Source organism: Ctenocephalides felis, unplaced genomic scaffold (assembly GCF_003426905.1).
Source record: "Ctenocephalides felis isolate EL2017-DRISC unplaced genomic scaffold, ASM342690v1 CF-g0.4_SCAFFOLD_01886, whole genome shotgun sequence".
NCBI lineage: Eukaryota > Metazoa > Arthropoda > Insecta > Siphonaptera > Pulicidae > Ctenocephalides > Ctenocephalides felis.
In genome coordinates this window covers 6,731,935-6,744,916 of record NW_020538040.1, presented here as the reverse complement: position 1 = coordinate 6,744,916, position 12,982 = coordinate 6,731,935, and the positions used below count along the sequence as shown (strand labels likewise).

Genomic DNA, 12,982 nt, shown 5'->3' with positions numbered 1-12,982 from the left:
ACACCAATTGACTATACCAAATATTGACACAAAGAATCTTTATAACAGTCCAACAATTTTCTGGATCAATTTGCGTGGCCACTTCAAAAGTGATCAAGTGACATTGATAATAAAATTATTAAATTAATAAATTTGTGTCTCAATTATTTATTTAATTGATTTGTGTAAATATCTGGATGCGTTAGTGCAAAAAAATCTAATTCAGCAAATGTTCAAAACCACAAAAAATCGACTAAGCTGAGAAAAATCTATCAACACTGTTTACTAATCTTTTGGGTTAATTTTGATGCTCATCACTCAAGTGATCCAGTGACAATTTGATGCTAAAAGTATTCTATTAGTAAATCTCTGGCAATTCCCAAATTAGTGTTAAAAATCACAAAAATAATTTCAAATAATAACAAAAGTTGATATAGTGTAAAGGTTTCTATCGACTAACTTCCTGGATTCAAGATTAGATTCCACTAACCTTCTGGAAAGTCATCTTGCTGCACCACTACTATAATAAATGTATCAAAAGTACATTTTTATCACAAGTTTATCTGTGTAAACCTTGGGACACTGAGTGCAACCCTTACAACTCCGTTCAACTATCAATCACCCCTACCAAAATGTCGTTTCGCACCAAAGACCGCGTCAGAATTCCCTCAACCCGCCGGTCGTCCTCCACAAGTAGAGCACCACCATCGTCCTCCAACGCCAACTACATGACGTCATCGCGTCCACATAACCTCAATCTATACCCTACATCCCTGTCAGCCTCGTCTTCATTTAACACTCACCATCCTAGGACATCTTCGACATCTTACTCGTCCTTACCACAAAGTCCTAGCTACAAAACCACATCCTACGGTTCTGGTTACGGTCTACAACCGACTTCCACCAGTTACGGTTTGGGGTCTTATGGGTCCTACGGAACCGGTTTACATGGATCCCTAAATTCTCTGAATTCCGGTTATGGTGGCAGCGGGAAGAGAAATTACAAACGCAACAGTGGGTATTCCAAGAATGGTTATAGTACTTTTACCCTGGCTTTTGAGAGTCCGAAGCACTATCAGCCGAAGACGACGAGTGGTAGTAATCAAGGAACTAGTGGTAGTGGTAGTGGTAATAAGGGTTCTTCTTTTTCTGGTAATGAAGGGGCTCCTGTCCCCCCGCAGAGAATGTCCAGATCGAGGAATCGACACGAGAGGAGCAGTGCAAGTGGAGAGTTCGGGAAGAGGTCACACAGTTTGAATTCTTTGGCTGGTTCTGAAGGATATGCTGTAAGAAGAATTGATATTATATAAAAAAAATTTTTTTTAATTATTGTCTGAGTTACTCATTTTATCAACAGATTTTAGATTTCTTGATAACTAATTATTAAAATAGTAAAAATATTTCTTGGTACCAACATGTATGAAAGTGTATATCCATTTGCAGTACGATCAGGCGTATTTAACATATAAACAAATTCAGAAAGAATGTTATGTTAACGTCTTCGTGATGTGCATCATGCAGTTTTATGTGTAAAACCCCTGATCATGCAGCAGATAGATTTTCACAGTTTTTACTACCAAAAAACAATCATAACATAGCGTTGCCATCTATTTTTTTATCGTCTATGTTACTCCAGAATTAGCCCATTAGAATTAGGAATAGTTTAAAATTATTTTCGTCTCTGATATTTATATATATTTTGGATCATCCTCTTAAAGTTTTGACTGTTTTTTTTTTATTTAGACTGTTTTCTTAAAGGCTTGATTGTTGCCTTGACATTACGATTGAAAGTTTCGATAACTCTTGTAAATTGTCTGATGTTTTTCCCAAGTTTCCATTCTTTATCTATAGTTCTGATTTCTTATCTAAAGTTTCTGCTGCTTTTTTTAGTTTTTTTTTTTTTTTTTTTTTTTTTATTCTGCAATCTATAAAAATAATTATATTTAGCAGAGAATGCTGACAAGTGTTTACAATTGGTTGTTTACAAATTAGCACATACGCCCAGTGGTGTATCTACTATAGTTAATATATAAAAAAGAAAAAACTAAAGACAAATATAGAGAAAAAAGAAAAAAAATATGAATATAAAAATATACTATAATAAATCTCGATTTTTAGTTAACTTTCGGTTTTTTTCACTAAAGTTTTGATTGGTCTTTGGAAAATTTTAGATACTTTTTCTAAAATTTCTGTTGCTCTTCTGAAGGTTTTCAACAATTTTTTCTAAAGTTTCCATTGCTCTACTGAATTTTCGACCTTTTTTTTCCAAATTGACGACTTTTTTTTCTAAAGTTGCTACTGTATTTTAAAAGTTCTTCCTGTATTTTGAAAGCTGCGACAATTTTTGGTTTTAAAGTTGCGACTGTTTTTTGAAAGTTTCGACTGTAGTTTGAATATTTTGACTGTTTTATTGTCCACTATTTTTTAAATTTTCACTGTTTTTTATTTAACACTATTTTTAGATTTTCACTGTTTTTTTTTAGTTTCGACCTTGTTTTGAAAGTTTCGACTGTGTTCTGAAAGCTTCGGCTGTTTTTTAGGTTTCCACTGTTTTATTAATGCCCACTATTTTTTTGGTTCCCACTGTTTTTTTAAGGTTTGACTGTTTTACGAAAGTTTCGACTATTTTTCGAAAGTTTACACTGCTTTTTCAGTTCATACTGTTCTAAGTTTTAACTGTATATTTAAATTTTCACTGTTTTTTTAAGTTTCATTTTTTTTAAGTTACAACTGTGTTCTGAAAGTTTCGGCTGTGTTCTGAAAGTTTCGACTGTGTTCTTAAAGTTTCGGCTGTTTTTTAAAAGTTTCGGCTTTTTTGTTTAGGTTCCCATTGTTTTTTTTATTGCCCACTGTTTTTTTACGTTCCCATTATTTTGTTGAAGGTTCAACTGTTTTACGAAAGTTTCAACTATTTGTTTTTTAAGTTCCTACTGTTTTCTAAGTTATACAGTTTCAACTGTATATTTAAATTTTCACTGTTTTTTTAAGTTTCAATTTTTTTTTGAAAGTTATGACTTTTTTTGAAAGTTTTGACTGTGTTGTTAGGTTGCGACTTGTTTTAAAAGTTCTTATAAAGTTTCTATTAATAAAGTTTTCACAGTTTTTTGTTGCCCTTTATTTTTTTTAGGTTTTCAGATTTTTTTTTCAATTGTCTGCTGTTTTGAATTTCGCCTGTTTTTTTTTCATTTTCACTGATTTTTTTTAACTTCCCGAAAGAGGAAGTTTATGTTTTTATCAAAAAAATCTGATTCGCTAATTATGTTTTCTCGACGTTTCAAGTCTTTCTGAATCGAATGAGACCAAATTTGGAAAAAGTTTGTGTGTGTCTTGTCGATTTTTAAGAGTCTTTTTTTGGCAATAGATATCATGGTCTTATAAAGCATACTAAAATGTTACGATAAATGATTTAATGTTAAAAATTAAATTAAAGTTTGAGAAATATTATAGTCTAAATTTGTGTCAAAATTGCTTTTGTGATGTGATGAATCAAACATTATCAAATCATTAAAATTTAAATATATTGAACTACAATTTTAGGGCATACAAGCACGCGTCTGTGCAAAATAATTAATATAATTACAGTTAATTTAAATGTGTATGAGAAAATTCTATTAGAAATCGCAATGTTTAGTTTTAATTGAAAGCGATAACTTCATTTTTGAAATAAACAGTTGACAATTTTATCTAAATATCTAAATTTCAAATTCGATTAAGTCAATTTTTGCTCATTTCGGGAAGTTCATGCAACTTGCTTTAAGGCTAAATGCCACTTTCAACTAGTTTAAGTTTATTGCCTTAATTACATAATCTATCTGGATTAATTAGATGAAATTTACTGTATCATTGTTATAAATATAATGCTTTTTGTATGCTTCAAAATAATTTTTAGTTTTGCTTAGTAGTGTTTTCTAAAAATAAATTCAATCCGCTTCATATTCAATTTAATTCCTGTTCAAGTTCATAAAGTATTTTCATCCGTTCGATCGATTATTTTTAACCGACGATGAAATCATCGCCAAAACAAAACTTAATTTATAACAGTTGTTTTTGGCGATTGATTTATTACTACATTACTACACCTACACCTACAACAACCAATACGATCTGATCTGGAGTTGATTTAAATTTATTGTTTTAAAATTCGCAAACGGCTTTTGCCAAAAAACTTGAAGTTTATCTAATAAAACATTATACAGAGCCGGGACATAAATAATATAGTTTTAAATAAAGATGTTCCTATTTCCGTCCGAAATAAAGTACTCATAATCAGGTATAAAAATAGGATTACTGAACATCCTAGTTGTTAGATCAAATTTATAACAGAAAATTTTAAAAGTGCTTTATAACTTATTTAAATTTGCTAATAAGTAAAACTTGCCACTGAAGAGTCGCATCGTGAGAAGTAGTACTCAGTTTTACTTATTTGTATTTTAAAAACTGTTGTTTTAATGTATTATGTAGATAAATAATTATACAAAAAGTGAAAATAAAGTTTCTTTCATAATATTGATGAATTATTCAAAAGTGATATGAAGTATATTTATGCTAATAAATATGTTTTATTTAATATTTGTTGACTAAGAGTTCTGAGATTATCATTAAAGTTGGAAAATTGAATAATAACATTATTGTAATTTATTGTTGTATCAAAAATACACTGCCGGATAATTTTTAATTTTTGCAGTCCATATGATTTAACTTCATTTTGCAAAAAATGAATATTTGCGCATTTTTATTTTATTTTATTAATATATATTTTATTGATTTTTCAGAGTGGTTCAGAAAGATCGAGCCGTTCGAGATTGGGTTCGTCTACGTCACTGGTGGACGACAATGACGTCACCGAAAATGGAAGTGACGTCATTGATTACAAAGCCCTGTGGGAGAGCGCAAAGTAAATATAAATATAATCATTTTTTTTCATAAAAATCATAAGAATTTATACAGTAATTAGACTTTTAGTGATGATTCTCATTTTAATGATCAGATTTTAAATATTGATTTATATAGATTTATTTACAATACATAAATGGTTTTCTATTAGATTTGTTCAACAATTTCCTTTTTTAAATTATTAAGATTTGATTCATGGATGCTAACTTTTCTTATTAATAATTTTGCAGCTTGCCTATCTATCATTATTATTATTATTACTATTATTTTTATTATTATTAATTATTTTTTTATTCCTTAGAGCTGACAATGAGAGGCTACAAGAGCAACTGAAGAAACGCAACGAAGAACTGAAAGATGCCAAAGCTACCATCGATCGAGTCACCAATGTAGTCAGTATATTTTTTTTATTATTTACTATTTACTAGCTAATACAAAAATTAGTTGAATACATTCATTTTATAACTGTTTTGAAAAGAAAACACATGGCATCTAAAGATGTTGCATCGTAACTTGGATTTAGTTTCGTTTTTGTTACATCGAGTCGATGTATCTTTGATGTTACATTTAATGAAATTTTCTGCAAAAGTAAAAACTACTTTGGATTTAAATGACAAATGAAATCGTTTTTTTTTCTTCTAAATTGATTGATTTAGATATTATTTAGATATTGGTGGTTAAGGTGTATAATAATACGTAGCATCCACGTTGGTTTAACATTACTTTTGACTTTATAACAAAGTTCCTTCTGCGCTACGTCGACTTAACTTTTATTGTTTACTCACTCATTAATTAATAATTCTACTTTGGATTTTTAATAAAAAGAAATTCACATTTTGAAAATAATATTAAGAATTATAATAGATATAAATGGATTTTTATTTTGTAGACAAACAAAGGAGCTTTATCGGAATTAGAAAAACGTGAAAAGCGCGCGATGGAAAGAAAGTTGTCAGAAATGGAGGAGGAACTAAAAGTAAGTAATTCCTTATATTTTTTTATTCTTTTATCCATTTTAATTTATAGTCAGTCGATTATTATTTATGTCGTGTTAATAAAAAATAGTAGTATAAACATCAACTAACAACAAACAAAAAGAGTACGAATAAAACTTTTATTTTTATAATATTATATTGGATAAAGAAAATCCTTTAATTCTATTATAAGGTTTTAATTTATTTTTTTAAATTTTTATTCTAAGGTTTTGAATAAAAATCTTTATTATTATTTTAGTAATTGCTAATGCACATGCTGTTCGAGTTATTTTTTTATAAGCATATATTCGAATAATGCATTATATATTAGAAGAATTTATGCATAATTAAAATTTGCTTAATTTAAAACTAAATTAGATATTAATTCCAGATTGAAATTAATTACGAATATTTTTATACATGACATTTTTTTATTTCGTTTATTGATATCCTATATGATTTTAAACCATTTTGACGACGAAATAGATCTTTGGCACGTGATTTTGATTTGATTACATTTGTTATATAAAATATTTAAAATTAAAGAATATTATTGGAAATTATTTAAAATTTTGAACATAATTTTTTCTATATTTAGCAGTTTTATGTACGTTTATTCGTTATTGTTGCAATATATGCAATTTTAAAAAGAAATCCGACATTTATATCTGGCATATAATACTTATTCGATTAAATTTGTTTTATCCCGAAAATATAATTAATAAAAATTATTACACCTAAAATTATTTACACCTGAAAAGAATAATTTTACATTTGGCGATTTTATTTTCATATTATATATTTCATACGAAGAATATATTCGGATTTACACAATTTTAAATAATTCATTTTGTTTTAATTTAAAAAAAAATTATATAAAAAATATAATTAGATTTGATTAGATTAGATCGAATATAGTTTACAATTTTCAAATAAATACTTGAACTAAGGCATTCTCATAAAATTGTTTTTATTTTAATTCATTAATCTTTCATTCGATTTTATAAAGTTTTAAATAATTCTGTATCAAAAGACTTTGATTTTTGACGCATAATATTAGTTTAATCAAATTTATTTTATATAACAATATAATTCGTAGCTATTATTTATTTAACTTCAATTATTTATTTACTATTTAGAGAATATTTTTAAATTTTCAATCACATACCTAAAATTTCCAAAAAACTTTTAAAAAATATGAACAATTTAAAAAAATAATTTGTGGTACATAATATTTGGTTCAAAATATAATTAGAAATTTTTATTAGAAGTTATTTACAATTTTCTACTCATTAATTTTATTTTATGTTTTATTCACGTTTATTTAATTTATAATATATTCAATTTCATAAATTTATTAAAAATTTAGTAAATAAATATAAAACAGTGATATCTGATGTATAATATCGGTTCATTTTTGAAAAATTTGTTTTATATAAAAAAATATAATTGTAGAAGAAATTATTTAAAATTTTTGAATGAATAATTTTATTTTATTTAGTTGATCTTGAAATAAATTAAATTTTATGAAATTTAAACAATTTAATAAAAAATTTAATATAAAACCCATGTAGGGTCAATATAAAATTGGATTAATTACATTAATTGTATATACAAAAATACAATTAAACTTTCAACTCAAGTAATTTTGTTATGCAGGGATTTTATTTTCGTTTAAATTCATTAGATTTCAGTTTTATAATAATATAAATAGATTTTTAAAAATTTAATTATTTATTTCTGCTATATATAATATAGGAAGAAATTTATTTTTTTATGCAAAAAATTTATATAATTTAATAGAAATTATTCTTAACTTTCAAAACAAATTGGATGCACACGTCAATCCGGAAATGCAAATAGTACAAACAGCCGAAAAATTAAAACGCCTGAAAAGAAAATGGCCCAGCGATCTACCGTCAACAACATAATTTCCCTGTTTCGCACAGGAAAATTTTCAAACAAGTTATTTTTAATTATTATTTATTATTGATTATCGTTTTTATTATTAATACTATTATTTAATTATTATTTATTCATTCATTTATTCTATTCTTTTCTTTAATTTCCTTTATTCTATTTTTTTTTTCTTTTTGATTTGATTTTCAATACCATAACTTTTAACTTATAGATTGTATTGTAATCTGATTGTTAAAATTAACAGAAATAAAAAAAAAAAAAAAAAAAAAAAAACTTTCAATAACATAGTTTGAGTAGAAAGTTTATCTAGCGATTTTGTTTTTGTTTTCTAAACTATTTTTTTTTAAATTTGTAAAAAAATAAGGTTGATTCTTGGCGGTTTCAATTATTAAAAATTTTATTTAAAAAATTCAATGTTATTATTAAGTTTTTTGACTTTAATAGAAACAAAAAATTATTCGCCTCGTTTTAACAAAACTTTTGTTATTCCAATTAATTTTTTTTTAAAACACATAAATCAAAATCGTGATAAAAATTCGCATGACATAATATTTAACATAATATAATATCCAATTACTAAAAAAAAATCAAAAATCATTTACATTCATCGTTCAATACATTCATCGAGCAAATTTTCATCGTCTCCTAGAGTATAAAAAGCTACAAAATACATTTTATAATAAAATAATTTTATTTGAAGGAAAAACATAAATAGCTATCTATAATTTAAAGCTTTATTTGGTCATTTATTTACTTTGGAACCGATTCTGCCGCACAACAAAAAAAGTTATGGCAAAGCAATGTTATGAAGAATTTTCCATACTAATCAGACAAAGTCATGCGGTTGCTGTGCAGTCAGGCGCATTTCTCAGGTTGTCAGATAGAAAACTGAACTTGAAAACCGCACAAATGTCATAAAAACGATGTTAGATAACAGGGTCTTTCTGACTCAGCACCATAACATAAGAGTGGCGTTGCAGTTTATATGTAAAACGCTTGAATGCACAGCAAATACATGATATTTTGACCATATTCAGTATGATTCAGTAGTATAATGTATGCTAGTTAGAGCGTAACATGGCCTTTCCAGAACATGGGTCAAAAAATTATTTCAATTTATCATTTAATACACACACGTAATTTTCTTTGTTCCGCCGAATATTAAAGTTTACGTACAACATACATTTTATGCAATTACTGAAAAAAATTATTTAAAAAAAAACATACACTGGTTAAAATCTTAGGCATTTATTTATTTCAAATTTGTAGCAATTGCAAAAATTGAAACACGAAAATGAACGTTTGAGGGCTGAGAATCGAGCACTCACTCGTGTCGTCAGCAAACTTACAGCCAATGCTAATAAATAGGTAAATCAATTGATTTATAGCTGATTTTTGTTAATAGAATGATTATTTTATTAAATCAATCAAATTGGTTTGATGCTCTATAATCATTTGCTTGCAGCTCGTTTGATGGTTTCGACTGAATCTTACAAATAGTCATTGATCTTACACTACATGGACTGCTAGTCAGGCGCAATATAAGTGCTCAAACATAGAATGCAGTGTGACGTCACATATCTGAGCGAACGTTGCCGACGACAGTCGCGGACTCTCCCGATTGATTAAATGTCATATGTCACATGTTTAATTTTAATAATATAATGGCAATGGTGTGGACTGATAATTTTGTAAGAAATTGTAATAATAATATTTTTCTTGTGAAACAAATGTACATAAAATCGAATGCATCTGTTAAAATCGTTTTATATATTATATATATATATATATATATATATATATATATGTTAGGCATTTTATTTTTATTTTTATTACGTAACATATGACATATGACATTTGATCAATCTTGAGAGTCCGCGATTGCCGTCGGCAATGTTCGCTCAGACATTTGACGTCACAGGCTCCTTCAAGCAGTCCATGTAGTATAATGTCTTGTGATCTTAGGGCTTTAGGGCTTGACGTTTGCACTAATCGAGGAAATGTTTTTAATTTTGTTTTTGTTTTTTTTTTTTACATAATCAATATTAATCACAACGCACGCATGGATTGATTGATACATTTTTAATCACAACTCATAATATTTTTTGATTTGGTTTTTATTTATTCTGAATGTCTGATTTTTCTTTGGAAAATTTCATCTTTCTCGCAAATGGCATGTCGCATTTTTTAAACAGTTATATATGTTTTCTTCTTTAAAATTAATATTTAAAAAAAATCGCTCGAATTTTTGCGTTCAGTTTGATGTTTTTTTGTTTGTTGAAAGTTGATGTTTTTATGTTTTGAATATGCTTGTTTTTTCTTGTGTGTTAAATATATATATATATATTTATATATATATTATATATATATATATTAGAGTGGTCCTCAATATGGACATTTTCAAATTTCTTCGCTCCCAAAGGCTCAAATGCTTCCTAATAAATAAAGAAAAAATCTCTAAAAGTTTTAGCTCTTAATATTAACATTTAGACAGTCCGTAATTCAATTAAGTTTCACATATTTTTCTAACATATGTTATTAAGTAAATTCTTGCGCCATCTGTGATAACACACATACGAGTGTCAGCTTCACCAATTAAATAAATATTCTGCAGCAAAATTAATTTTGATGCCACGGCGAATGAATATTTCGTTAAACATTATAAACATTTTTAAGTGCCCTAATATTTGAGTTCACAAATGCTACCACAGGTGGCGCAAGAATTTACTTAATGACATATGTTAATATATAGTTAATATATGTTAATAGTTGTGATTACATCTAAGTAACGGTATTATTTTTATTATCATTATTATTATTATTATTAGCGTTCTGTCCGAAGGCAGATTCATGATGTGAGAACACCATTTCTAATTTTAATTATTTTTCTTTCTCGCTTTTTCATATTTCATTTTATATTTTCTGTACATATCTTTCCTTTTCTGATTGCTTTTTTCCAAATCCTGTACCTTATTATTTTGTTTTTTTTTATTGGATATTATAAAAAACTATTTTAAAATAAAATGGTGTAAGTAGCATCTTGTTTAAATAATCTTAATTAGAAGTTAATACTAATTTTCAGAGGCCGTAAAAAATCGATCACGTGATTAATGGACGCCCCCAAACCAAATCATTTCAATTTTGCATTTGAAAATATTTGTAATATAAAATTATTATTGTTCTTGTTATACAAATAAATCAATCAATCAGATCGTAATCATAAACAGTATTTAAATTATTGTAAATACACTTATAACTTGTTATTAATACAAAATAAATTTATAAAACTTCAATAGTTCAAAATATCTATTAGGCAGCACAGAATATCGTGACTCCAAATTATGTATACAGGGTGTTCCAGAACTCAACATCAAATATGTAACGGTCCTAAAAAGAATAGAAAAAAAATTATCTCACGTTGTTGGAAAATTATGAGCTTTTAAGTGCTACCTAGAGTTTTGGTATAAATGTGATCATTTTTACTATTTAATTAATTTTTACTAATTTTGTTCATTTAAACTTTGGAACCGTAACCTAGAAATGTTATATTTCTATGTCACAGTCAAAAATATACACATAATTGCTCCGACTTTTTTAGAATAAAATTAAAATATAACTATGAATTAAAATTTTCAAAATTGGTCGACTTTAAAAAGCCTGTTTTTTCTTGAAAAAAAAAAGTACTAAAGTGTATTGGAAAGTTTCAACAATAGTTGGCGCATTGAATCAGGATTGCAAAATGGTAAAATACTTGATAATTTTATTATTGAAAATTTTCGAGTGAAAAATAAAAAGTCTGAAATTCAAATGTTTTGCGCGTACAAAAATAGCATTTAAACTGATTGTTAGTAAAATGCACTAGAAAAAACATGTCATTTTTAGGTTTTTATTTCTTTACTCGAAATTTTTATTATATAGTGTTTTACCATTTACAGTCATGATTAAACGCGCGCCAACTTTTGATACAATTTTCCAACATACTTCAATACATTTTTTAAAGAGAGTAAAATAAAATGCACTAGCAAAAATCGTGCCATTTTTAAGTTTTTAATTTTTTACTCGATTTTTTTAATATGAAGCTATCAAGTATTTTACTATTCCTTGCGCTAAAAAATAACATACTTCAGTACATTTTTTTAAAGAGAGTAGAATGCACTAGCAAAAATTGTGTCATTTTTAAGTTTTTATTTTTCTACTCGATTTTTTTCATCTAGCGAAACTATCAAGTATTTTACTATTTTACAATCCTGACTTAAATGCGATAACTTTTGATAAAACTTGTCAAGATACTTCAGTACATTTTTTTTAAAAGAAGAGTTTTTCATTGTCGACTAATTTTAACAATTATAAATTCTTAGTTTACCAAAAAGTCTTAATTTTTGATAACTCAGTACGACTATATCATTATTTTTGATTGTGGTTCTACAAATGTTATTCACGGATACAAATCCAAAGTTTAAATGAAAAAAATTAATGAAAGTTAAAGGGTCGTCCATTAAGCACGTGGGGCTTCTATTTCACTAAAGCTTTAGGTTTGCACTCAAAAGATCACAATTTTCAAACTACATTAAAAATATTTCTTTTAAACCTTTTTGCGATTGTAACGATCAACATCATCACCTCGTTTTGGCTTGACGTTGAGTTCTAAGTCACCCTGTATACATGTTATAGTCGCAATTTCAAAAAAGTTGCTAAATTTGAATTTTTATAAAGTTCCTTATATCCACATATCGAGTCCGCATAATTTGCCTCAAAACAAAATGCCACTTACACTTTGGTTTAACTAATCACAATCAGTAGCATCCTTGTCTCACTCCTACTTCGAAATCTTCAATAACGATTCCTAAATTTAATTTCCAAATTAGGGAGGCAACTTTTTGATAAAACAGATCGTAACATAGCGTTGTTATGGTAAGGCTTTCTTGATATTATAAACAACCAAAATGCTAAGTTTTTGTTTTTTGTTTTTTGTTTGTGTGTTTTCTAGGTTAGGTTTTATATCTAAAGCAAGTGCATAGCATTTTGTCAGTTTTTACTATCAAGATAGAACATAGACTTTACACTACATGGACTGCGTTCATACGATTGCCATAATATGATTAGAATAAAACATATGATAAATGGCATTTGATAAATCGGGAGAGTCCGCGATTGTCGGCAACTCTCGTTCACTAACTTCACTCTTCCATATGTTGACACTTAATACAATGGAAAAA

The 12,982-nt window shown here is 27.0% G+C and overlaps 1 protein-coding gene across 10 annotated transcripts in view; it reads left to right on the top strand.

Moving 5' to 3' along the window:
* Window positions 1–12,982, top strand: part of LOC113375662 (protein phosphatase 1 regulatory subunit 12C) — a 173,164-nt gene that overhangs the window by 139,262 nt on the left and 20,920 nt on the right. For 3 of the 10 annotated variants that reach the window (XM_026615597.1, XM_026615589.1, XM_026615594.1), the window contains exons 15-16: window positions 4,752–4,873; window positions 5,174–5,264. The exons of 5 other annotated variants lie outside the window; for them this stretch is intronic. In XM_026615597.1, the coding sequence (XP_026471382.1) occupies window positions 4,752–4,873; window positions 5,174–5,264 (213 nt within the window). Of the gene's footprint in view, window positions 1–4,751; window positions 4,874–5,173; window positions 5,265–5,761; window positions 5,849–9,035; window positions 9,135–12,982 lie in introns of those variants that run through there. 2 more of the 10 variants (XM_026615590.1, XM_026615596.1) reach the window with 2 other exon arrangements.